This window comes from Poecile atricapillus, chromosome 14 (genome assembly GCF_030490865.1).
Source record: "Poecile atricapillus isolate bPoeAtr1 chromosome 14, bPoeAtr1.hap1, whole genome shotgun sequence".
Lineage (NCBI taxonomy): Eukaryota > Metazoa > Chordata > Aves > Passeriformes > Paridae > Poecile > Poecile atricapillus.
In genome coordinates this window covers 7,014,122-7,040,481 of record NC_081262.1, presented here as the reverse complement: position 1 = coordinate 7,040,481, position 26,360 = coordinate 7,014,122, and the positions used below count along the sequence as shown (strand labels likewise).

Below are 26,360 nucleotides of genomic sequence, written 5' to 3'. Positions count from 1 at the left end.
CAGCTGCAGGTCTCAGGGAATGCTGGGCAGCCTGCTCACCTCCGGCTGGGCCTGGAAGATAAATCCAGGATGGACATCACTGCCTGGGGTGGCTGTGTGACACTCTCTGCAGGCCAGGTATGAGTCTTACATCCCTTGGAAGGGATGAGTGTAGCTGAATTTCTGTGTCTGATCCTCACAGAATGATTTTTTTATTTTTTTTTATATGGAAGCCTTGAAGTCAATCTTTTTGTGTCTCAGAGGAAGAAAAATAAACCCTGTGAAAAATTCTGTTTCATGTTGCCAGACGTGGTTGTACTTGGGCTGCAGCTTTCCCTCAGGACAGAGCTGTCAGCCCCTCTGGTTTTTTGGGAGAGACTGAAGCAGCGTTTCATGGCTGTAGACTGTCCAGGGGTTCTTACAGGTTGCGGTTTTGCCCAGGAAACCTACTCCCCAAGGATATACTTTTTAAAAAAATTACTTACATGTGTCAATTTTTTCCACTTTTCCAGCTTCAGAGAATATTAAGCATGGAAAACCTGCATGCATGTGGGTCTCTAGAGCAAAGAGCAACATTGTTTAATGAATACCTAGATTTGAACTGGGATGACAAAAAATTCAAACACAATTTCACGTATGAGGTAAGAGAAGGCAGTTGTATCTGCTGACTCACCATTTTTATGGAAGCTGTTTTCAGTAGATGAGAAATTATTTTGGTTTTAGATGTAATGCTTAGTGGAATTTAAGAAATCTTCTGTAGAGCACCATTTTTTGTGAAGTATCATTATTTCACTTTACATTTTTCTCTACATGGAAGGAAAGCTAAATGGAGCTTAGTTAAGGAAAAAAGGGTTCTTATAAACTAAAGGCCTCACCTGTGCCCTAAATTTGCAAAACTTCTAGGCTGGAGACAAGTATCAAGGCTGGTAAGCTAAAACATTGTCAAATGGAAATGTTATGTTTTGGAAATGTTACGTTAAAATCCTGAAGCTGCCTAATTCAAAAGCCACCCAGGGGATGGGATAAGTGGGCTCCAACGAGTGTTTATGATTCTGCTCTCATCTTTTAACTTGATTTTCTTGGTTCATTGCAGAGAAATCAACTCTTGTATCCTGACAAATTTCAGTTAGAAGTGGTTCTGGAAAATATTTTCCTGACCCCATGTACCAAACAGAAGATTCTGGGTAAAATAGAAACCAACTACTGCTCTTGCCTGGATTACTACACAAGCTTTGAGTTCTGTGACCTTCCAAATGTAAGTCTGACATAAACACACTGAACCTACTTCAGTTGAAATGTAATTACTCATTTGGAGACTTAGTTCTCCTCAGCTGCAACTCTTCAGAAGACTTACCATAAATCCATAACTTAAAAATAGACATTGTCATTTGATGGACCGAGGCAGAAAGGTTCTGTTTGCCACTATAGTGTATTCTGTAGGTCCTTTTATGGCTGTAAACATTCTCACTTCCTCCATGATGTTCTTTCTTTCCTATTCCTCTTTCAGAAGTATCTTAATTTCATGTTTCTGGAGAATACCAAAACTGGCTTATAAGTGATCAAAAAGAAAACTAGAGAGGAGTAAAAGCGCTTTCCTTCCCCCGTGGTTAAGTCTGCCGGTTTTTATGATTACTCTGCTGGTAGTGATAGATTTTTGAACCGTAATGTAACCTTATTTTTCTATTACACGCATAAACTGAAGGCCATGACTTTTCTTAGGTGCATGCTGGTCCTCAGAGTTGCTTGTAGACACTCACAAACACAGAACTTGGAACCTACAATAAATGTCTCTCCCCAGTTCCCAGTGGCTGAAACATATCTTGGTTTCCTTATTTACAGTCAGAGCAGATCACACTCTGTTAGCAACAGGAAAACCTTTTCCCAGACCAAGGTGTGATTGAACCTGTTTATAATGCAAAGGATGTATATGCATGTCACTCCAAAAACAGGTGCCTCTGTATTTTTGGTTCATTCTTTTCAAAGGCATCATGGTTTAAGCCCAGCTGGAAATTAAGCACCACAGCCACTCAACCCCCTCTCTCCCTCCCCTCTCCCTGTGGAATGGGAAGGACAATCAAACGTAAAACTTGTATGTTGAAGTAAGAACAGTTTAATAATTGAAAACAAAGTAAAATACAATAATAATAGTTAATACTACTATAATGAAAAGGAAAAAAACTAAATGAAGTGATGCACAATACAATTGCTCATCACCCCCTGCCCAATGCCATCCCCCCCTTCCCAAACTCAGATTTGCCCCTTCTGGATAACTCCCCCCAGTTATTACTGGACATGATATTCTGTGGTGTAGAATATCCCTTTGGCCAGGCTGGGGCACCTATCCCAGGTGGGCTTTTGTGCACTTTCTCACTGGCAGAGCAGGAGGGACACACAAAGAAAAGTCCTTGACTTAGGACAACAACTGAGCAAAACCAAAACATCAGTGTGTAACCAACCCCATTCCCATTCTGAATCCCAAACTGTACCAGCTATTGAGAAGAAATTAACTATCCCAGTTGAAATCAGGACAATATTCACCTCACGTCCCATGTATCCCCCAACTTTATCAAAATGTCTGGTTAGAGTAGCTGAGAAGTGTAGGAGCAAAAAGTATTGGACATTTTAACAAAATATAGTTCTCTGCAGCTGCTCCTCTGCTCTTAGGGTGTAATCACTGAATATGCTTTGTTAGAGCACAGAAACTGAAGATGTAATGAAGACAGTGCTGTGAGGAACAGGAGGATGTGCTGGTTTCTGAAACTACAGGTTTTTGTTACTGGTTTAATTTCATGAGAATGCTGCCACTGTACAACTTCTTACTATTCAAAGCAGAGCCCATTTGTTTGGAATAATTTGGAAGCTTTAACACCTTTTCTGTGAATACTCAGGTAATTGTTTTATCTGGAAAGCACCAGCTCAACAAAGATGACATCATTTTGCAGTCAGAGGGCAGATTCCACCTTGCTGATCATGGAAAAGATGAGGGGTTGATTGGAATATCCATAAAGAATCAGAGCACTGCTGATGTGAAGAACTACTCTCTGGAAATTGAAGTGAGTTTTTATTTTATTTTACTGGCACTGGGGTTTGGTTTTCAAAGGCCTGCTGCCATCTATCTCCCAAACAGATCAGGCACAGGCAGTGACTATAAAGCAGCAGGCAACACAAAACACTCCTGGTTTCTTTAGTGCTGTCTCTAAAGGAGCAGTTAGGCAGTGTCTGTGCACTGTGACCAACAAAGCAAGGCACCAACATTAGTCCTCTGTAGATCTGACACAAAATGTGTTTATAGTGGAGAGTATCAATTTTAAGTGCTGCTATAACTCCCCTTCAGCACGACTGCTCTGTTGAGTAAGGTATGGAGTTCTCACCTCATCAGAAGAAAGAGGGAAACAAAATAAAATGTTTACGCAAAGCATCATTTGCAAGAAAAAAAACTGGCAAAAAAATACCTAAAAAAGGCACAGAACAGCTCATATGTTGCTTATTCTGAGACAAATCTCTCCCTTTTTCTCTCCTCTTCCCAGTATTTTGCATTTGCTTTTAATTTCCTGTGAAATTAATATGGTGGAGAGGCAGATGGAGACAACAGAGTGAGGCAAAAAACTAACGGGGTTGGCACCACCCAAACTCCTAATTAGCAGGAATGTGGGTAGTCAGGCACTAACTGAGACAATAGATCACCCTTTAATAAAATTATGATGTTGATTTAATCAGTAACAAATACTAACTTATTTTTCCATTCCTCTCTCTTTATAGAGGAAGGAGATGAAAAGCTGCTCTGCATGAGCTTGCTACATTTTGTGTTATGGAATAAATGGTACAAATTAGCAGCCTCAGACAGAACTGACTGGGACATAATGTTTCTTTCATTGCTTCCATTAAAATTTTGTCCATAAGCCTCATGCTATCCAATTGTTCAACTCCTGGTCCAATCACGCTGATGCTTGTACCTCTCTCAGTGTAACTCCTGCACAGTACACAAACATTGGGAAACATTTCCCTCACCACTTACCCTTTTGTGGGAAGCACTGATATTTGAGCACCATCTCTGAATGATCATTAATTCTGTGTGGTGGCTTTGAATAAATGTTTTTCCTTTATGGCTGCAGTTAAGAGCCTTTGAAGATATTTGGCTAGGCCTGACAGGAACTGCTGCTTCCTCATCTGTCCAGAGCCAAATCCTGGTGGAGGGGATTATTGATCAGAAAGAGAAAGTAAAAGTCGCTGCTTCAAAAGGAAAGGAGTGTTTTCACTACTACATGGGGCATCTGCAAGGTATGTACCTCACTGACCATGCTCTCAGCTATAGGACTTAGTTTTAGGTTATCTGCAGGGATGCTGGGATCAGGATGAGCAGGGAGCTGGACTGGATGATCCTCATGGGTCCTTTCCAACTGGAGCTATCCTGTGGCTCCCAGTATCATCGCTATGAAGAGACAGGAGGAAAGGCTGTGTCTCTAGCACTGAGCTAGCTCAGTTCATTCAAGCTATGGTCTTTCAGATAAAGAAAAGCTGAAGCGTAAAATTTGTTACAAAGGTGAGTTTGGGAGACATTTTTGTATGATTACAATAGATGGTAAGAAAATCTAGGATTAATTTCCTCTTGACTTAACCATCTTAAAGTTTTGTGCCTTGTTTAAGATAATCATTATATTCCAAATTCAATGAAGGAAATGAGAGAGGCACCTCCAGAGACTGACTGTCCACATGCTGGAACAGCTGTATGAACTGGGATGTGTGAAGTAGGATGTGTGCAATCACTGGCTGCAGGGGATTGTCTCACAGCACTCAGCTCTGACTGACAATGGAGAGGAAAAAAAGGCTAAAAAAAGGTTCAAGTTGTGCCTAAATCCTAGATGAGTAAAGTGAGGTGAAATGAGCTGGAAGAGGTGGGGCTCATCCACATTTCAGCTACATTAGAGCTGGGTGCAAACCAAATAAATTCGGTGGTATCTCAGTTGTCTCAAACTCATGTTGCTGACAGTCCCAGCCCTTGTTAAACTTACGGCTTTGCCATTCCACACTTCTGCAGGGGAGTTTCTCTCAGGTTTAAGTCCTCACCTCTAAGTCCTATAATGTTTTTGAGATTAGGACCATTAGTTTGTGAATCACTGAAGTCAGAAATTTGTAGAAATTGCTCAGCTCCCTCAACCCAGATTCTACATGAACTTTGCATTTTGTTTACGCTCATCAGTGCTTCATCAGTTTCATCAGAGTAGATATGACTCGTGTTTGTGTGGGTGGGTGTGGGTGTGTGTGTGTGTTTGTGTGTGTGTGTGTGTATGGTGAGTAGAACTGAGAGGCTTTCATTTAAGGGCTGAGCAGTTTTCAAACATCGGCAACAAGGGACAGTGAGTACTTAAGTAGAAAAAAAGGCCTGTAAATCAGTGTGACCTGAGATTTAGATTTACATTAATCCACTGCTTCATTTACAGTAGCAAATCTGTATTTGTAATTAATTGACAAGCCACACAGAAATTAAATTGTGACATTGATCTAATTGTCTCCTGTTTATCTCTTCTGTTTTGTTTTGTTTGTTTGTTTTTCCTCCACACCTAACACGCTCAGACTCTGATCACCTAAGTAGTTAAAAGCAGGCTTTGAAACAATGTCTGTCGTGTTGTTCCTGTAAATGAAATGCTCCCTTTTCATTCCTTAAGGGGATTTGGAAGAAGGAGTGGAACTCAGTGCTTGTTCTGATGGGCAACAGATGGCTGCTATTAACACCTATCTCAGCATCAATGGTAAAAGGCAGGAAAACATGGGACAAGTGACTCTAACAGCTGCTAATGGAAGCTTGAGTTTTCTGGCGCGTGGATGTGGGGATCCAGTTCTTAAGGTTGAGGTGAGGCCCTTGAATGGCTGTTAACTGCAGCGTGATTTTCTCACAGTATTATTTGATTTTGTAATTTTGATGGAGCACCTTCCGTGTATGCTCCAGGTGTGAATTTTGGTGAGTAGCCAGGCAAAATTATGACATGTTTTAATTATTTTCACATTGATATAAGAAGTTACCACGGTGAGAATTAAGAAGTTCAGCCATGCCTAGAGACAGAAAATACAGGACTCTCTTCTAAAGGGAGGATCCTCTGAGGAGAGCAAGTAAATAAAGTGACAGCACCAGTAACTGCTCAGCGTGTTGGTTACAAAACTAATGATTAGAATCCTGAACGTGCATTCACTTTCAGTAGGGTTTCACATACTCTCTACTTGGGGAATGCTTTTTATCATTTTTCTTTTCTGTTCCCTTGTCTATCCATCGAATAATGCAGAAGTAGCTTCCCCTAGGAAATGTGAGGCCACTGTGGGTGTTTGCCAGCATTTAAATTAGTACAAACTTTAGAATCCAGCACAAGCAATTTTAAGTAATGAATTCAAGGTTTTAATAATCTTCTTTCAGAACAAGCTTAATGAAATTGGGAGCCTTTTGAAAGCCACACTGATAGAGAAGATAAAGAAGTTTGATGGATACCTGTGGAGATTCAGGAGATCAGTAAGCATCTGTACATACACCATGAAGTGTTCATGCAATGCTAATTAAACATCATTATATTGCCTGCAGCTGTTTTGTTTTGCTCAAACATTTCAGTGATTATTCCTGTGCTGACCTGTAGCTCATACAGAGACAAAAAACATGTTTACTGGTGGAGTTCCTGTATCTCTGCACCAACACTGCAGAGTCAGAATTACCTCGCAATGAAGTCAAAGCTTTGCTTGAGATCACTGTGTGTTTTGAAATTGCTTCTTTTTTGGAACCACTGTAGGTGCAGCATGTTGGTTTCCTGTCTGAAGCAGCTGGCTGGCCTTCAATGGCCTTGCAAAAGGCAGCAGGATTCCTGCACAGTGGGGGTACAGCTGTCACCCAGGTGTGGAAGCAAAGTGGAATCAGGCACATTCTGAGAAACAGGATCCCACTTTACCTGGAGAAAATTCAAGATGTTGTCCGGCAAATGCAGAATGAATTACAAAGTAAGCAAAACAGTGCAAAGTAAGAAGAGGGACAATGTCAGTGCAGGGCAAACCAAACTTCATTGTAAACTATAAAACATACTGAACAGCACAAAGGTTTCTATTTTTATTGAGCAAGAAGTGCTGACCTTGGCTCTTTGTGTACAGAGTGGGAGCCTTGATGCAATAAACTCTAAGAGGACTCTGTGTGAGCACCTTTCTAATGAAATCAGTGGTGAGGCTTTTTGTTGGTTGCAGGAGGCTGGGTTCCATTGGATGAGAACAGACTCCTTAATTCCTAAACTGAAGTATTTCTACTAACAGTTCCCTGGCAGACCTTTCCTCCCAAAGGGCTGTTCATATCCATCCTTGAGGTTTTAATGTTTGTACTAATTGGATTTCACTTGATCTGGTATTTTCCAAGCCTATCCAGTAGCCACTAATTCACTGTTCAGCTGGACTGTGGCCCATACTGAAACCTTTGAGAAATGTGGTCAGCTGGAATTAGCTACAAGAACCTTCAGTTCTCACAAGGACAAAAACTCACTTAGGGCCACTTAGCTCTAGGCTCTTCCCACTCAGAAGTTGAATTTGGTTGATATTAGTGCTTGAAACCAGTTGTGACCAAACTATCCTGTTGCTCAGCAGGAGCAGGCTGTGCAGTACTGATGGGGACACATTGCAGAGCATCCTGTACACTCCTTTTGGACAGCAACAATATATTTATTTATAAGGGGGTCAAGGTGAGAGCTAAATGGTTCTCAGTTCATAGCTGTACAATGTGTCTGACTGCCATGCCTCTTCCATTTTTCTGTGTACCTCCTTCACTTATGCTGGAAGTTGGGTGGAAACAAACAAGCAAATAGCCACTTTGTACCAAACCAGCTAAGGTTTGTCTCATTAATGTGTTTGCTTCAGAGCCATTAGCAACTTTGAAGGACGCCTACTACGATGTAACCTTGAAGCCACTGGATGAAGTCTGGAAAGAGAAGACAGAAGAGCTCATGAAGAAAATCCAGGCTTTCTTACCCAAGATTGTAAAAGATGTGTGGTTAATGGAACCAATCCAGGTGGCATTAAAGGTTGTGAAAGCAGGCTTGGATATGGTTGGTATAACTCACTTCTCCATTTCTAATGGTTTGAAAGACAAGGCATACAAATTTAAGTCTTAGCTTTGACCTATGGATACACCAGTATAGTTAACTATTTTTGTTCATGGAAATAGTGCAGTAATCTTTCCACATAATAAGCCTGTGCACAGCCAATTTACTATTCTTGCAATATTTGTCCTGCTTTGAAAGAGTACTTTTCCAGCTAGAGGAGAGGTTGTTTTACTAGTTCTGGTTGAAATCACAGCAGCAGTAATCTGTCACTCACGTAACTTTTACTTTTCTTTCATAGAGAGGAGAAATTGTGATTCCAATAAACAGTCTACAAATAAATCAGGGTTGTTCTAGTTGAAATGAAAAGCATAAAAGATATATCAGGAGGCTAATTGATATTATTAAAGATACCAGTCCCTTCCAAGCTACAGAAGCACATTAACTTAGTGAAGTATTGTTACACTTTAAGTCATGTTATTTAGGAAGAATATATTTCTGTCCATTATTTCTTGGTGTTGTGACTAGAATCTGTCCTCTGAATATTAACCTCTATGTGACTAGATGCTGTCAGGCATGAGACGAATGTAAGAGACACTAAAGTGGTATTTCGAACTTGATTTAGGACTCATTTGCAATTACTGACCCTGCCCTGAAGCGATACTGAAATTGCTTTTATAATCTGTGACTCTCCAACAGGCTACACAGCAGGTGCTCAGGTGGGCAGATGCCACGTTTTCCAGAGCTGTGAGTAAGATCCGGAAGCCCTTGCTGAACCTGTACAGTTTTTCACCCAGGTAACTGGTGTTTTTGCAGGATCCCTGCTCTGGGCAGTGTTCTAAAAGGATATGTGCATAGTTACTCTTCCTGTCAGTGTGCAGCTGAGAGTGCTGGACAGCCACCCAGCAACTCTTTGCTTTGGTCATCACATCCTAATGTTTATTTCTGTTGGCTGCTAGGCCTACTGTGTTTGAAAGGAGCTACTGGGCAGCAAACAAGGCATCAGTAACTGGTAACTGGCCTGAGATGGCCTGGGGCAGTGCAGCTCTTGGCCAGAGTAGGGTTCTATCTACAGGTTTTGCTGTTCTATCCAGACTACAGTTCTTATTTCACTTCAACATTTCTAATAATAAAACAACAGCATTTCATCAGTTCAGCAGATAAGGGGTGTTCTGTTTGTATTCCACAGGAATTGTTTGGTGGCAGGAAAGCTGCCAGTACTGCCTAAAGCAGACCTGTCCCTGCAGCTGGCAAATGTTACCACTTACCTCATTGGAGAAAAACTGATGAGGCCTCTGCAAGACCTCTACAATCTCAACATACTTGCAGAATACTATAGGTTCAAACGGAGGATGATGGAGAGCCCCTTTGAATGTAAGTCCTTTCAAAGTGCTGCTTTGTTTTGTATCTGGGTCTATTTCCACTTAGTTCTTTATTTTTAAAATTGTATTTGGAATAGGAGTTTACATAGAGATGGTTGCTAATTAATAATTTTCCGATCAACATACGTATAGTCCTTCTTGTAATATAGTGATGGTATGTATGAGATCAACACTCTGGGCAAAGCTGACATGCAGTAACACTGCTCTACTTAATATTCATGCAAATTTTGCAACTCTTTACACTTCCTACTCTTGAGACTAGAAACAGCAGGTGCTATTTATCTGCCTTACCCATATGCTCCTGTGAGCTGATACTATGGTTTGCTGCCAGTCACACCTGTTGGCTGTGTCCTGGTACAGAGGCTTGGAAACTGGTGACTTCACCTCTGCTGCCTCTAAGATGAGCAAGCTCAGCCCTACCAAAACTTCAGCAGCAGTACTGCCTCTAAAAGAATTGCTAAATGCTAAAGGAATGCACTAACAGTCCCAAGTGTCCCTTAGAGATAACTGCTTTTCCAGAAAACCCTTTTAATGGTTTCCTCCCAGTACGGAGAGACACGACAGAGGGCTGTGAAAGTAGGTCCTGGTGACCCAGTAATCTGAGTCATGTATCAGCACGGGTTCCTGGACTGCAGCTGTTTGATGCACTGGTTTGGAAGGGATGTTTTTGGAGACAATTTTGGACAATTAATATTCTTGTGTTTTCTGCATAAGAATGTATAATGTGTGTCGGTGTTTATAAATATGACTGTCAAGTAGTACAATGACAAATCAATGAGCTTTGAATCCCAGTTCAAGTTGATCAAAGTTTTATGGCACTGAGGTAAATCTGTAACAAAAAATAAATCATTAAATTGTTTTGTTTCTGAGAAGATTTGCTGCAGAGCAACTACAATGTAACTAATTAAAATGTAAGTGTAGTAATGCCAGTGTAATAATAAGTTGAGAAATTAAGAGTATGCCAGCAAGAAGCGGTATGTGTTGCAGTATGCGTAGCATTTATTGCTCTGTGGAAAAGTCACTGATATTTCTTCTGAAATACCATTCTCCAGATCATGCTATGTTAGTGGGGACCAAGCATCTTGTGACTTTTGATGGGAAAATGTATGATTTGGCATCGAAGTGCAGTGTACTTCTTGCCAAGGATTTTATTCACAGTGCTTTCACTGTAATACTAAATGAAGAAACTAGGAACTCAAGATCACTGTATGTGGAGATGAACCAGACTGTGATCACTATCTACCCACGTCTAAAGGTAGGAAGATGAAGTAATTTTTTATTTTTGGTAAAAATTTAATTCAACTGACAAAAAAATAAGTTTTTAAAATATTAACACTCAAAACATAGATCAGAAGCACTCTCAAGCAATGACTTTAAAGCAGCCACTTCTTAAAAAGAAAATACCTCTCCAAAATAGAACCAGTTTAACTCAAGGGCTGCCTCTTTGCTCTCTGTATATGACAGAAATTTTCAACTTTCCTCTGATACAGTCTAAGAAAATAGCATTGAGAGGGATGCTTTGTGCTTTCTGCTCTTTCAGAAGTTTAACACAACCCTGTTCTTATTCCCTTAACTCTGGGCTAAGTTGGCCTCATTGCACCTGCAAATCCACTGTGCTTGCCTGTGACTGAACTTTCACTACAACAGATTTGAAACTGCATTCTCATTTTAAAACAGATATCCAAGATGTATAACTTCTCCTCTGGGGAAGAAAACTGCCAAGTCCTGGATCAATCCCTTGAAAACAGTACCATGAATTCAAGGCGAGGAACCAACAAAATTGAAGTATCTGATCAGAAAGGAGTTTCTGTTTCTTGTGACTTTCAGTATGATCTCTGTACTATCACTCTGGCTGGGTGGCACCATGGTGAGTATCAATCATACAGCTGTTGTCAGCTGTTACTCATTTTTGCCGTCTCTCAATTATCTGTATTACTGCTATCAGCAGCATCTGTGCTTTCACTTGCTTTTCCTCTCTTCATTTATAGACACCCTGGAAATGGCTCTAGGCATTCCCAGTAATTGCCAAATAGAGCACAGAATGCACCATTCCAGGGAGAGGAGCAAGTTTTAGTTACTGTTAATTCAATGCAATAAAGCAGGCAGAAATCAGAGGTACTACAGTCAGCCCAGCTCCAAACCCTGGTTGAGAATCTGCTCTAGAGCAGGCTTACCTTGTCAGACCTGCAAGACAACTACAGAGGGAGGCCAAAAACCTCACAGGGTTTTTTGGCATACTTGGAATGCAGTCAATGTACCATCCATGTACCCCACACTATTCTAAAAGTGACCCCCCAAAGATTAGCAGAGAATGGATCTGATGCCTTGATGTGCTCAGAAGCCACAAGACACAAGACATCAGCTCATCAGCTCTCACCAGCTGAGACACAAGATGGCAATGCAGGCTGGGCAGCTTCCCCTATTCCACAATAGAGCTGAGCTCTGCTGGACAGAATAATCAGAACCCAGAGACAGCTGCTGTACTTTTCCTGGACCTACTGACAATGCCTATTTTACTCCATTTCAATTTCCTCCCAGGTATTTCAGCTGGGCTTTTTGGTACCAATGATAATGAAGCTGGAAACGAATGGATGGTGCCTAATGGTTCCTTCACTGACAACGTGCAAGAGTTCACACAGAGCTGGCAGGTAATGGGCTGAGGGGCTCCAGTGGGCAGGGCTGCTGAGCACAGAGCGCACTGTCAGACACACTGGGTTGCCTTAGATAACTAAAGCTCGATAGTGAAAACAGCAGCACACTACATTGTTTTTCTGTGTCTAACCAAGGAAAAGATTGCACATATTTGCTAAGAACTGTTCAAGAATTCCCTATGAATAGGCTTTGAATATTTTTGGCCTAGGTGGTAAGGTAAAACCATAGAGGTGGCTGCTGCTGACTTTAGAACAAATTGATATTGGAGCCAAGTATCTTTGATATCTTCCTCCTTAGAGCACCTCTTCCTGGAATGCAGGGACAGGTGCTATGGGGTTGGTCTGGGCCAAATCTGTACATTCATCACTCAGGCCACAGTTTGAAGTTTTCTTTAGAGCTGGTAGTTCTAGCTGGGTCTGTTGAGCCTCTTTGTTCTTCACACTTTACATCTTATCAATAAAACTTTAGAAACAAGTAACTACTAAATTTGTTCTCCATCCCCAATTCTTGTACTTACTGTTGCAGAGATAGTTAATGAGCTTGCAGACTATGTTTATGTTAATAATGGGGCAGGATCACAATGTGACTGATCATAGGCACAATTTTCTTAATTGCTACAAATATTAACTTCTGATATATTCATAAAAATACAAAACTCCCCAGAGATATTGAATGAAAGAGTTAATTAAAAGCAGTACATAAGAAATTTAGTGCAATGCAGAAGCAGGGCAGTCCCAAGTGCCCTTCTTTAGGGGCAGAATGGCTGCACTTGCACTATTGATTGGAAGGGCTCACACTGACTGTGAACTCTGACTGCAGCTGGCTCCCAGGAACTTTGTCACAGCCTTTGTCGTGCACTGACATTGCAAAGGACGTCAGCAGAGCTCCACCACCACAACGCAGGGCTGCACAACAGGAGGGGACTGAGTGTCTGACTCCTGCAGGATGAGATTTAGCACGGAGTAAACTGCCAGTTCATTTTTCTTAGCAACTAAAATAACTGCAACTTACACTTGCTTAAAGAACTTGGTGGTGTGGTTTTGTTTGTTTTTTTTTAAAGCCACCTTTACCTATGAATAATCCAGCAAGGGCATGAAGATTTTTTTTCTCCATCAGAAAAATCTAGTAAAACAACTTTGACCTGTAAGACCTATATAAAAGAGAACTAGCCAACTACCTGCTACGTCAGCAACTACACACTAAAATCTTTCAGTGAATAACAGAATCAATAGCAAAAGGAAACAAGGTCTAATCTGCAAGGTACCTCTCAATATTAATGAACAATAAACATCAGAGCAGGGTACTGAACTGCCCGTATCATCATTCAAACCAGCTCACACTGGAAATCTGAAGAACTCATCCTACCCTGATGTATGCAAGAAACCCCCAAAATACACCAACTTCGGTAATTATGTTTTCCCAGGTGAGTAAGTGCAGTCTCGTACCGAAGAAAGAGAAGCCATGTCCAATTACAGCTAAGCAGAACATCTGTAAAGTGTTCTTTGAAGAACCACGTTCACTTCTTAGGAACTGCTTCAAAGTTGTAAGTAGAACTTCAGCCAGAAGCACTGTCTTAATTATGTGTCATACAGAAGTTTAGTTGCAGAGAGCTTTAGAAGTAATCAAAACAGCAATCCAGACAGAAAAAAAAAGGTGTATAAAATATATAAATATAAATGGAGGTTTTTGACATCCATGGAATAGTGGCATGACTGCACTGCTCTTTAGGATACAGGGCTAGAATTTGGAAACAGAAATAACTTCCTCACTGTTATGAAGGGAATAAAAGTTTATGAATGGTCCTAACCAGGCAGAGGGGAGGGGACACAACCCAAACCCCTGAGTTTACCTGCAGGTCCCCCTGCTCCCCTAACCCACCCCTTTGTGCCCAGGTGGAGCCCGAGCCATTCTACACCATGTGTACACAGGACACCTGTGACTCCCCAGCCTTGGGGGCTGCCTGCACTTTAGCAGCAGCTTTTGTTCGTTTGTGCAACCGGAATTTTGTCCCTGTGGAAGTCCCTCCACAGTGGTAAGTTTCATTTCTTTTACCACCTCGAATATTCTGACTGCATTACTCCAGTACTTACATGTCTGTAATTCAAGGAGACACGAGAAAATAGAACTAATGAATATGACTGTGGCCATGAGCAAAACAGATCCTATTCCCAGAAATGTTCTTGCCTCTTGGCAATCTCCCCTTCCTGCTGTTCACTCACCAGCACACCAGAGCCCACCCACTGCACGCTCTCTACTGCCTTTCTTATTTTGTCCTAATATGCCGTGTAACAGAGGCAGAAGGACACCTGCAGAATACTGTGTGATGTTCCCAGGAGTTTCCCCTCTTGGATACTATATCTGGTTCCATCTTTTTTTGGTCTGAGTAATGCATTTGCATTCATATGAACAACAAAACATATACAGACACAAAATACTCAGAGACTTATTTTTGTACTTTTCAGTCTCTAATAATGAAATTTATCTATCTTTTCAACCTAAAATATCCAGATTATCAATACTTGCAGCTGTCATCCAGACTGCACTGTTAAGTGGATTCCTGGAATATAGCTAAGGAAGATGTAAAGCCTGAATAGAGCAGTAGCACTTGCCTGAAGTTTTTATAATTATAATCTTTTCCCACTTCTGTAGTTATTGGGCCGATTTGAGCATTCCAAAAGTGATTTGAGTTCCATTATTGATACTCTTGCCCAAGCAGTAACTCACTGTATTTTTAAAAGACTGCAATGGAAACATTTACACCAAATAAGTGGCAGAATCGCATGGAACACCTAATTATGCTTTTGCTTGAAATGAAGCACATGGGTTTATTCCTTTTATGCTCCATGCTTTCCTAAGGCTTAGTAATGAAAAAAGAGTGGGGTTTTAAATATATGTCATGAAATATTTTTTTGCATTTGTAAACTCACTACTATCTCAAAGGAGTGATTTGGTGACTACAAACCCATTTGTGGTATGCCTTAAAAAATTAACAATTATTAGCTGATTTCTTACCCATTAAAGAAGGGAGTAGTGTTTGTAGATGGGTTTGTTGGCCATGAAATAAAAACCTAGAAATGATCACATCACAGTCCCACAGGCTGAAGCACTGTTGTGTGTCAGTATGTGCCTGAGCTCTTCAGTTCACTCAGCTCTTACGCAGTGGAGGATCAGGACATTTCTGGGTAGCATCTTGTAGGTAGTGAGTGGATTTAGCTCCAGCAGTTATATCAACTCTTCAACATATAAATATGAAATACAGAGACAAATTTTGTTAAATCTAGAACACAGACTATTCAGCTAAAAATAAAGTTTTAGAATAGCTTGGTAGCTGAATGATTGAAGTCAGCTAATGCTGCTAGTTTACATTATCTTGTTTCTGAGGAAAAGGATTGGAATGAAGGTGGACCACAAACTCAGTTAATGAGAAAACGCCATTAAAGAAGCAAAATAACATTGTGGATGTACACATGAATCAACATATTTAAGACAAGAAATACTTCTCTATTTAGGTTATTTTAAGTATCCAGTTTTGGACAGTATGTTTTGCTTAAATTGTGAACCAGTTGAGAACAGTCCTGGGGAAAAAATGGAAGGCTTGAGGAAAGACATGAGTTAAGTCTCTAAATATGTAAACACTCTAAAGAGAAGGAAATGGAACAGACCAAACTAAGGGAGAATTAGGTTTGACACAGTGAAAGAGTCTGTAATGGTTGGGTTTCTCATGCACAATAACTGATAACCAGTGACAGTCATGAGAGCAAAACAGAAAGTGGCTGTCAGCAGAAACTACCTCTGCACTATTTCTTAGAAATTCATGCTTGGCAAGGATCTTCCATTGAATAGCTGAACTCACAGACCTCATAAACTTTAGAAATAATGCTGCCCTTTTCCTCCTAAATGTGAATTTTATCAAATATGAGATAACCTTACATTTTTATATCATTGTAGTGATTTAAGATAAAACTGTATCTAAAACACTGGAGTGCTTTCCCCACAATTTTTTGATGTCATAAATATATCTGATGCTATTTTCCTTTCCAAGATTTTTTTGTATTTCACTTTAATAAGATGCTGCATTACATGTGACTTGTACTTACTTACCACTTACCTGGACTTCATCTCTTCATTTCAGCTCGAGCCAGTTCTGAAGGGCAGATAACCAGCCCTGAAGATGGAAGAACCCTTTCAGCACCCAAAACAGAACATTTATTTTAGGTAGACAAGCTAGAGGCAAGAACAGGGAGAGAACAATAGAAGCGTGAACGCCTTAGTGTTAACTGTGAATATAATGAAGTATATATAGCATAAAAGGAAAGCTTTCCACTCAGAACCCCTGAGGGCAAGGGGAATTATTTCAGTATATTGGCAAGAAACTATAATCAACCAAATGAAATTAGACATGAAAGTTACTCTACAAAAATCCTTTCATTTGGTGGCAAAACTGCCTCTCCACAAGCCTTGAACCATAGCAAAAATACACTGAAAAGCTGAGAAAAGCTCTCTTCCAGCTCAGATTAGTATAAGTGGACTACTTTGTGAAAGCAGCATCATCAGCTTGGAGTCAGCAGAGATGCTGACTTCTTTTTTCTCCAGAAATGAAATTCCACTGTTCAGCGGTTCTGAAGAAAATTATCTATCTTTTTTCCAGGGAAGTGCTCCAATACACAGGAAGGCTAAGATAGAAATAAGATGGGTAAATAATGGAAAGCAGTTAATCATTGTTCTCATTTTTATGCTGGTTGATTTTTCCCTTATTAATGTACACACTGCTAAATGAGAAACAGGCATCTTGGTTTCTGTGCAGCAGTTTCACACTTTCCCTTCGTACCATTAGAACCCCCTTGGCAGCAGTCAGTTGATGTGCTGGGAAAAGGTGACCAATGTCTACCCTACCCTTCAAGTAACATTAGGGTGTTAGAGCTACTTTTGTGTGAGTGTCCCACCTGTTAAATCCCTTAATGTATTGTAGGTCACTTGATTTAAAAATTGCATTACCTTTCTCCATGCAGTGCCTGGAATGCAGCTATTGGTAAAGGTAACACTGCAAAATCCATCCAATTTTAATATGCAAACTTTGAAATAATGGTATTCTGTACTAAGATATCATGCTAATAAACATTTGACTGCCTTATTTTTACGCTGGAGTCAATTTTTATTGATTATTCATAACAACAAAAGTTGTACTGACCTAGAGAGTTGGAACTGGAAGGGTTTGACTAGCTCACAGAGAAAACAAGCAGCTGCCTCTTATCTCCTTTAAGATGCTTGCAGCTGCACTCACTTTCTGAACACTTACTCTCTAGCTTGATACCAATTAAAACATGATTCCTACACTAGTCAGGAAAAAATCCTGCAATTTTTAGGATTCCCACACACATCAGATGCTAAAAATCAAGTCTTCCTCTGTAATAATTTTATACCTCTACCCTTGTAAAAAGCCAAAATTGTATGAAATATTTCTGGAAGTTAAAGAATATTTATACCAGTTACTGATTAAAAAAACACAGAATTTTCTCCCCAGTCACTGAATATCATGTCATATCTCAGCTAAGCACACCAAGCACCTCGGAAAAAAGTCCTGTGGTGAGTTTCTGGAACAAAGAAAAACATCAAGTAGAGGAAAAGATTGAGAAGAGCTTAGTCAGAAATACAGGAATTTAATTAAATGCTAACTGCAGACAGCAACACTGAGATGGATGCACACACCAGGTCTCCCCTAAAAGCTGCATATAATGTCACTTGTAATAAGGAAACCATTTAACTACCAATAAACATTTTTAACTGCAGCCATTTCACTCAGCCCAGTTGTTTGGTATCTCTGGGCTCCTTCCCAGGTTCTCTGTGCACACAGTTCCTGCCTAAATACTCTTTAGAGTCAGGAATTCCCACAGCCCTGGGACATGCCCCAAGCCCTGAAGCTCAGCAGGAGCCCCGCTCTGACCCTAGAGGCACAGGCCAGCTGGAAACCCCGCTGACCCCATGGGCTGGTCTGGACACCCACTGACCCAGAGCACCTTCCTGCACACAGGGCATGCATGAGACATCACTTACACTGAGCAGGGCTAACAGAGCTTAACATCAGGGGTGAGGGTAAAAAAAACCCAGAAATAAAAAACCTCCAAATGACTCCACACTTCAAGGAAGTGTTCCATGTCATAAACTGGAGTTTATACACGACAGCTATGAATTAGTGCTAGTCTTGTCTCCATGTTTCTGCACTGGCAGCTGTGCTTTGCTCCCTGCCAGACTCTGCTGTTAATTCAAAGGCCAGTGCTCTGTCACACCTGTTCACCAAATACCTGCCCACAAACACAGCAGTGTCACAGGCCACAGGGTTCTTTGACTGTACTGTGTAAACCCTTTAACAAACCAATAAAACCATTCAGCCAAACCATCTTTAAGTATGCCTTATGTACTGCATCGTAATGTCTCATCTGGGGAATTTAAAAATGGAGCCAACACATCACCCTCCCACCTAACAGAGGAGAGATGGCAGCTCCTATCAGCAAACACAACACCAGAGTGACAGGGATGTGGGGAAGCCCACTGCAGGTGTACCTGCAGGGCAGTGTGCCAGCTCCACACAAAACAGCTCTCAGGCCAACTGAGAGTCCTTTGCAATTCCTCGTGGATGTGAACCTCTGGAAAAGAATCATCTTGGGAGGGTTTGACTGAAGCATTAATCAGATCAATCCCTCAGCTTCAGTATTTCAAAACTGGCTTTTTTCTCTGCACTAGCCCTGGCTTTAGCAGGACTAAAATTTAGTAGATAACTACTAGCAACGCTGCACATTACTGAACACCTTGACTGAAGTAATCCAAAATGTTTATGCCTCAGATACTAAATGCAGTATACCAACTATGCTGCCATATGGCAAATACACATCCATTGCATATCTCATGGATCTCCCCCAACACAGGAATATCTGCCTCTAACTCCTGTGGTGAGAGCACTTTGAACACACCAGTTGTTCTTGCAGAGCACAGACAGGTTCAGTCGTGCTTCCCAGTGTTTTTTTAGGGCTTACAACTCACCTCCAACATGTTCTTTATACAGAACCCCCACGAGCTATAAAATTCACAGAATTTCTGCATATTACACCAAGTTAACCCCAAAACAGATGTAACAAGAGCTCAGCTATGACCTCCTCCCTCAACACAGGGCTAAAGAAGCCCCTTATCCTGTAACTCCTCAGTTACATACTCTGCTGTACAACACCAACAAAAATCACAAACTCATGTTCTAACTGCATAATTTGAGATAAAAGGTGAGGAAAATGGAGAATTCCCAGTACCCAATAGAGCCTCACAAATCTAAACTGTGGAAATTCAGAAACAAGGACCTTCAGCCCAGACTTAAACAGCCACAAGCAGCATCAGCCTCTCGTTAGGTGAAGTACAGCTGAGCTGGGAGTCAAAGCAATCTCCAGCAGTCTTTTGTTTAGAAGTACAACACCCTCCCTGGCTACAAGTGTCTCTTGCTTTGAACTCCTAAGAAAATAATTTTTAATATGAACCAGTTACCAGCCAATATGCTGGTCACATGGATTATTTCTGGAAGGCTACAGCACTCCACAAGTCAATTTTTTTCCAACATTACAAACAATAAACTGAGACTGCCAAAATTCTTTATATGTTTTGGCATTTCGTCTGCAGGATCTCAGAGCACAGGACTTCCACTATCCTGTGATGTGGTCTGGTTTGGAATACCAAATTCAAGACTGGAATTGTACTCTGAAATCCAGCCCTTAGTCTGCAAATATCTCAAAATTTTAAAGGACACTAGTTGGTTTCCACATGCTTTGAAAACTTAATCCCACAGTTTAAAAATTTAATTGCCACCACTTGATTCTCACCCTAAATTGTAGAGTATTCAATCAGAGATATTACTGGGCAATACAGTCCCCAATCACAAAGCCATTCCATACAGACAATGCAATGCATTCGTCAAAACTCAAATTCTCTTTAGACAAGATGGAAAATAAAGAGCAGTATCATTTTTACTTTTTATAGGCTGCTTGATATGATTTAATGTTCTTTTTTTCAAAGGAGAAGGAAAGAATAGAATATAATTTAGAATTCTTTAAACAGCTAAAAATAGCATACACTGGAAGAAAAAATCCTTCAAAAAGAAAAATGCACTTAGGCATAGAACGCTTGTTTCTGGAGGTAAAAAGTATTTACATCTTGCACATGCAGAACCCTGTTCCAATGAATCCTACATCACATCTTTTCATTAACTCCACTTCACTGGAACAGAGGGGTCATAACCACTTTAGGTACTTCAGAAACTAAAGAGGCATTTCAAGCAGGTGACACTGCTAATGGTTACCAAGAGACACCTGTCTTACAAGTAGTTTAATGACATGGTGATTGCTGAAATAGAAAATACAGGTGAAAACCATTATTTCCAAAGAGCCTAGACAATTTGAAACAAATTTTGCCTTCATGCTAGGTACTGAGTTCACCCTAGTAACAGAAATCCTGTGCAGCTCTTACTGCCATGACCACCCTGCTGTAAAATACCTGCCTCAAGCCCTGCTCCCCCAAACAGCAGCTAACGCACACAGAAACATACAGCCCTTTAATAGTGTGGACATCTTACTCAAAACATCAAATAGGCATTTCTCAAATATAAAAAGAGACTGGAAGACATGAACATTGTGATTATTATCAGGCAAGCACTGGTCCCAACACTTAACTGAGCCCAACTTCTCACTTTGCTTTACTCCAGGAGTGGTTACAGAGAACAGTCCAATGTTCTGAACCAAAAAGCAAAAGAAACCAAATTTCCAGTTATTTTAGGCAGAAAGTAAAAGTATTAGGGGATGACTCTTTGCAAATCTTCCACTTCAAGGTTCCACATATCCTTATGGACAGGGTTTTCAGAGAGATCTGTCATCTTTATTGCTCGAAGAATGGGCTCAGGACTGCAGGACCGCACCACACCCATCACCATTACATATTTTCCTAAAAAACAAGTAAGCGTTAAATTTAATTAACTTTTGTATTATCATTTTAACTCATAAGTCAAGTTACTTAAAGCCAAGTAGACAGTGTAAATTGAAAATGCCAATATTTGTAAGAAAATTCAAGGAATGAAGATTGCTTAAAAGGCTTCATTATCTGTGCAGCCACCTTTACAGCATATTTAACTACATTTACACATACAGTAAGAGCCAAACAAACACATTTGTCTGCTGTGTAAGTGGACCAAGGATAGGTCAGAAGGCAAAATTTTTAAGCAATGCATCTATTTCGTACCACCGTTTCTGCAATTCCGCAGACCGACACTTGTCCCTTTGAACTGGCTGGCAGTTCTGGTGAAGGGAAGAGAAGGAAAGAAAGAAGAAAAAAACAGGAAAGAGAAACAGCAGAAGAATCTCTCTCCTTGTTCAGGGCCTCCCGCGCGGGCCCCGGCACGACCGCCGGGCCTGGCCGGGCAGAGGGGATGTGCCGGATCTCCTGCCCGGGCCCGGGCAGGAACGGGGCCCGCCGTCCACGGGGGTGCCCCCGCCCCGCGGTACCTGCGCTGAGGCACGGCCGTCCCTGCGGCACCTGCTCCACGCCCAGCACGGTGAAGGCGCCGCTGCCGTCCTGCAGCCGGGCCGAGCCGCCTTCGTCGCCGCGCTGCACCTCCAGCACGGTGCCCTGCATCCACACGGCCCGCAGGGACAGCGGCGCCCGGCCCGCCGCCGCCCGCCGCAGCTGCCAGGTCCCGCCCGCGCCCCGCTCCGCCCGCCGCAGCTGCGCCGCCAGCACCTTCACCGGCGGGCCCGGAGCCGGGCCGGCCATGCTGAGGGGCGCTTGAGGCCGCGCAGCCGCTGAGGCGGGGAGCGCCCGGCCCCGCCCGCCCCTGAGCGGCGGCAGCGCTGCAGCTGCGGAACCGCGGCCGGGCGGAACCGGAGCTGCCGCGCTGCTGCTGGGTGAGGGCCGCGGGGTGAGGGCCGCAGGCCGCGCCCTCGGCTGCCCAGCGGCTGCACCGTGTGCCGGCCCCCCGAGCCACCGCCCCTCACCTGGATGAGCCCAGAGCCTGACTGGCCCTCGTTTACCTGCTCTCATTGAGGAGCGGCCCCTTCACATGCCCAGGGCAGTGCACGCTGTGACCGGGCTCTGGTTGGAGCTGAGGGCGCTGGTGGCACTGCGCTCTGCCCCTGCCCCGCTGCTGCAGCCAGCCCGGGCTCCCCCTGCCCAGCGGGAAGGGACCCGCTCTTCACCTGCGAGCTGCTGAAGCTCCTCCGGTTTCGTGAGAAAACAGGAAAATGCACATGCTGATTTTCCCAGGGATGCTCTTGTGCGGAAAGCATGGGCAGTTTTAAGTTGGGAGACTTTAATTTCAAGGTGTTTACGAATTTATTTGTTGCCTGTTTATATTACAGACAGACTAGTTCGTTTTGCTGCAGTCTGGTATTCTTGAAATGTTACGGTTTCTTTTGAGTGGGTGGGTTGACATTTCATTTGGAAAATAAGCCAAGAAATGAGCTAAGGAAGAAACAGGAGGATGGAAAAAAGACAAGAATCAGGAAAATCAAAGGGATCATTACTTTCACAAGTCCTGTTACCTGCAAAAGTGCAGAATGGATAAAAACACACCAACTGCAATCCTTCTTTAGAAGAGCTTTTGTTCTCTATTAAAATAGGTGGTTACTTTATTTTAAAAATCTGGTTTTGTCCTGAGTAGCAAAATACATCAAAAGACCTTTTTTTCTACTCACTCATCATATCGTGAATTATTTATTCAATTTTTTTTTTCTTCCCAAAGATATTTTCTGTTTAGAGACATTCTGCAAATGGGACTGTGTTCTTTTTATAGTGTAAGGAAGCAGTTAAATTTTTTGTTACCACTTACAGTAAGAATAAAACATAATATTGGTAATAACAATAAAAACACTGACATCTAAGCACAATACAGAATCATGTAATCTGGCAATCAAATCATATGGCTTACAGGAATAGAAAGACATTAGTTGGTTACTGTATATGAATGCATGATTTGAGCGAGGCTCACAGGAGAATATTTGTAATTTATGCCCTTAAGCTGCAGTCACTTGACAGCATCAATATTTAGTTTCACATAAAAAAAAAATTAATTGTGCCAAATATTGATAAAAGTATTGTATTCCTATTTGTTACTGCATAATAGGAGGGTCTAATGCTTATTAAGCCATTAAATCTACAGATCAAGGCAAGACCCCTACAAGAGTGTAATCTTCAGGAGAGACTAAAAGGCCCCTTTTAAAAGATCTGCCTTCAACAAACTGTGTTACAAGAAGGGCAAAAGCACTGGCAACCTGCATGAAGAAATGGATTTGTCTTCCTAAACTAGAAAATCCTTTTCTTTCGGTAAAATGCAAAGTTATGCTGTATCATCTGCAAAGCTCTTCCCCAAGACCTGGTGCAGCTCAGCACAGACACATTCTGCAGCTCCAGGGAAAATGTCTGAGTCCTCAACAGACTGTTCTGGAGGTGACCCCACAGCAATCATCCTCTGATTTAAGGGTCGCAGAGGAAGTCAGCACAAAGTTGGAACAGGCACTGAGTTGGTGGCTGCCAGGCTCTAAATTACACTGGATTAAACATGAGCAGATTTTTTTAAAAGTATGCTTGATGAGAGAGTTTTGGTTTGCACAGATTAAAAAAGAAGGAATCAATCTTCTGGCTGCCACTACAATATGCACCTCATTTCAAAGCAATATTCAAGGACATTATTCGAGATGGTCACAGCATGGGTAAAAGAAAGGTCAAACTACACCTAGACAACACAGTCCAGATGAAAGCAGGAGTCAGGGCTCCCTCAGCTACAATGGCTCCCTCAATTACACTGGCAGTGTTTTCTTGGTATGGTGCCAAGACAGTTCAGAAAAGAATTCGACCCCAGATCTCTGTGAAAAGAGATTTCTAAAGAAGCAGCAACTTGAAATCTTCTGTTCAGCTTAGACTTTTTGCGCTCCCACTGACAGTACTACTTAAAATTGTAGCAATTCCCTGCTTCTCTCCCTAATTTTGGTAAAAGACTGATATTACAGAAGCAGAAAAATCCTTCTTTCCCCTGATCAGGAAGTCTGATCTTTTACAGCTTTTCATCCTACCCTGAAAGAGTTTTAAAAAATCCTCTTTCCAGTCCATTGGCCAATGTGTACATAACAGGTTCTGCAATTTTATTTGTTTCTCTTTTATAGTACTGAGAAGCTGCAAACTGGGTTTAAAACAATTTTTTTTTTCCTAGGATTAGGAATCCAAATAATCATGAGGGATTTTTTTTAAGTTTGTTTTTTGGGTTTTTTTTTGTTTTTTTTTGTTTTTTTTTTTTGTAAGCACTTACTTTAGAAATTGAGCTAGCTGGGAGCTCCACAGCTGACTGCAAGAGAAGTCACAAGTGTGGAGCTGAAAAATACATGGATCATAATGGTTATGTCTGAATGGCCCACAAATGTCCATAAAACAGATCTGTAAAAAAACCTTGTCCCTGGCAGCACAGAAACTCAGAGGATTCAGAACTCAGAGGATGAGATGGGGACAGGCCAACACCTGCTCTATTCTGGCAACAATGCCTGCCCACAGTGACAGAGTAAACTGCAAAGGGGTAGGATTGAGCCTTTCATATCCTGGTTCAGCACAAGGGAGCAGCACATGGGAGCTCAGCATCACAGAAGAAAGCTGGGAAAACAATCCTTTGCAATAACACATTACTCTGCAAGTGAGGGGTCTGAAACTGTCTTCCTTTCCCTGGTATTCAGATGAAACTTCACTAAAGGCAGCTTTTAGCACATACAGTCAGTATCAGGTTTGACCTCCAAGAGATCTATCCTAATTTAGACTTATTTTCTTACATTTCACACAGAACAATATGACACAAACACAAGAATATAAAATGCAGTTGTTCCTGGTGTTTGTTTTATATTGCATAAAAGATGCAATGTGGACATGCTGACTGAAGTCTAGAAAAACATCTTTATCCTTCAAGGTTTTTTTTTTTAGACTATCTCCTCATCATTGAATTAATAATTTGAAATTAATGGATCAATGAGTTAGAATTAATGGGTTGGAAGTCAGTTGTATTTACATCCCTAACATGAGATTCAGCTGCTTGTAATTTATGCTTTGGGACAGAGCAGTGTGGCAGATGGACTAAATTGTGTTTGACCAGGAGTTTCAAAAGACCTGGAGCCAGCAAAGTCATATGCTGAAACAGGAAAACTCTAGGTACAACCTGCCAAGGTTTTAGTTAGGAGATGGCTGTGGTATTTTAGATGTGACTTGGACAGGGCAGGTAAACGTGAGCGACAGACATCAAAATCCCACTATTTATAACAAGAAGAGTCTGGCCTCTCCCATGGTGTCATGGAGCCAAAATCTGAACTTTGAGAGACAGAGGAATCACTTTAGGATACAGTGACCTAACTTTTGTGGCAAATACCATCAACTAAAGCATTAGCAAGGCACCTCCCTGTGCTCTTTTTGCTTGAGAACAGATGCTCTACATGGCATGTGAGCTTATGCTTTAGTGGAGTCAGTAGAGGATTATGGCAAAAGCCTTCCTGCAGCTGCCAGGAGCTGCCAGCTGCACCCAGCGTGTGGAGAGGAAAAACAGCATCTGCAGAGATGAGGGAAAACCTCAGCTTGTACAGCCAGCCTTAGCATGAGAAATTATTTCATTGCTCCCACCAGCATGCAAACTTACTCAGTTCCTGTCACTCACCACACATCCCTGCCACAGAGCCTGCAGGCTGTGAAAAGGGTGATGCTGTTCTGCTTAGCTGACTCATTTCATTTACAAAGAATACTTAGAGGAAATACTTAGAGAACTCCAGTTGTGTTCTGCAGAAGTGGGTGTCACCTGTTGGTTTCTTTCCAGGGTATAAATATGCTGGCATGTAAATTAAATAAAATCAGTGTTCTATGGAATAGGACTATGACACCATCAAAGAAAAAAATTAATTAACCAGCCTTATCTTTACCAGTATTGCTTGGTCTTTAGTTCACTAGTATTGCTTGCTGCTCTGGAAATAGTCTGCAGAGCTGGCTTCCAGATGGGCTTATTCTAACTCCTGCACAAGAAAAAAATAATTCTTTAAACAGGAAATATTAATGGCATCCTAATTAAAGCATTAGATCTTCATCCTGACTGAAGTTGGGTCAGTAGCTAAGAGACTTCAGTCACTCACCTTTGTGACCAGGTTTCACTTTATAAAAGAAACTTAGCAAAATTAACTTAGCAAAAAAATTTAGCAAAAGCTTAATAAGACTGGAGAGTCCCTATAACCAGTGCTGGGGAATACAGATTACAATGCTTTCC

The 26,360-nt window shown here is 41.5% G+C and overlaps 2 protein-coding genes and 1 long non-coding RNA gene across 5 annotated transcripts in view; 1 reads left to right on the top strand and 2 right to left on the bottom strand.

Annotated features, from left to right (window-relative positions):
- LOC131584626 (uncharacterized) overlaps nucleotides 1-16,310 on the top strand; it is a 76,026-nt gene extending 59,716 nt beyond the window's left edge. The window contains exons 56-73 of the mRNA XM_058849959.1: nucleotides 4-117; nucleotides 492-620; nucleotides 1,073-1,234; nucleotides 2,868-3,166; nucleotides 3,314-3,335; nucleotides 4,092-4,257; nucleotides 5,643-5,827; nucleotides 6,383-6,475; nucleotides 6,747-6,951; nucleotides 7,849-8,036; nucleotides 8,730-8,827; nucleotides 9,220-9,404; nucleotides 10,465-10,667; nucleotides 11,090-11,279; nucleotides 11,951-12,060; nucleotides 13,488-13,607; nucleotides 13,957-14,096; nucleotides 16,197-16,310. Of these exons, the coding sequence (XP_058705942.1) occupies nucleotides 4-117; nucleotides 492-620; nucleotides 1,073-1,234; nucleotides 2,868-3,166; nucleotides 3,314-3,335; nucleotides 4,092-4,257; nucleotides 5,643-5,827; nucleotides 6,383-6,475; nucleotides 6,747-6,951; nucleotides 7,849-8,036; nucleotides 8,730-8,827; nucleotides 9,220-9,404; nucleotides 10,465-10,667; nucleotides 11,090-11,279; nucleotides 11,951-12,060; nucleotides 13,488-13,607; nucleotides 13,957-14,096; nucleotides 16,197-16,212 (2,625 nt within the window). The 3' untranslated portion in view covers nucleotides 16,213-16,310. The remainder of the gene's footprint in view (nucleotides 1-3; nucleotides 118-491; nucleotides 621-1,072; nucleotides 1,235-2,867; nucleotides 3,167-3,313; nucleotides 3,336-4,091; nucleotides 4,258-5,642; nucleotides 5,828-6,382; nucleotides 6,476-6,746; nucleotides 6,952-7,848; nucleotides 8,037-8,729; nucleotides 8,828-9,219; nucleotides 9,405-10,464; nucleotides 10,668-11,089; nucleotides 11,280-11,950; nucleotides 12,061-13,487; nucleotides 13,608-13,956; nucleotides 14,097-16,196) is intronic.
- A 4,325-nt stretch (nucleotides 16,311-20,635) lies between these two features.
- RMI2 (RecQ mediated genome instability 2) lies at nucleotides 20,636-22,159 on the bottom strand. The gene is made up of 2 exons (XM_058849983.1): nucleotides 21,592-22,159; nucleotides 20,636-21,034 (listed from the first exon to the last, which is right to left on the bottom strand). The coding sequence occupies exons 1-2, from the start codon at nucleotides 22,124-22,126 to the stop codon at nucleotides 20,886-20,888; spliced, it is 684 nt and encodes a 227-aa protein (XP_058705966.1). The 5' UTR covers nucleotides 22,127-22,159; the 3' UTR covers nucleotides 20,636-20,885.
- A 3,862-nt stretch (nucleotides 22,160-26,021) lies between these two features.
- LOC131584702 (uncharacterized) overlaps nucleotides 26,022-26,360 on the bottom strand; it is a 56,485-nt gene continuing 56,146 nt past the window's right edge. For all 3 annotated transcript variants that reach the window (XR_009278787.1, XR_009278786.1, XR_009278788.1), the window contains one exon: nucleotides 26,022-26,112. This is a non-coding gene — a long non-coding RNA (uncharacterized LOC131584702). The remainder of the gene's footprint in view (nucleotides 26,113-26,360) is intronic.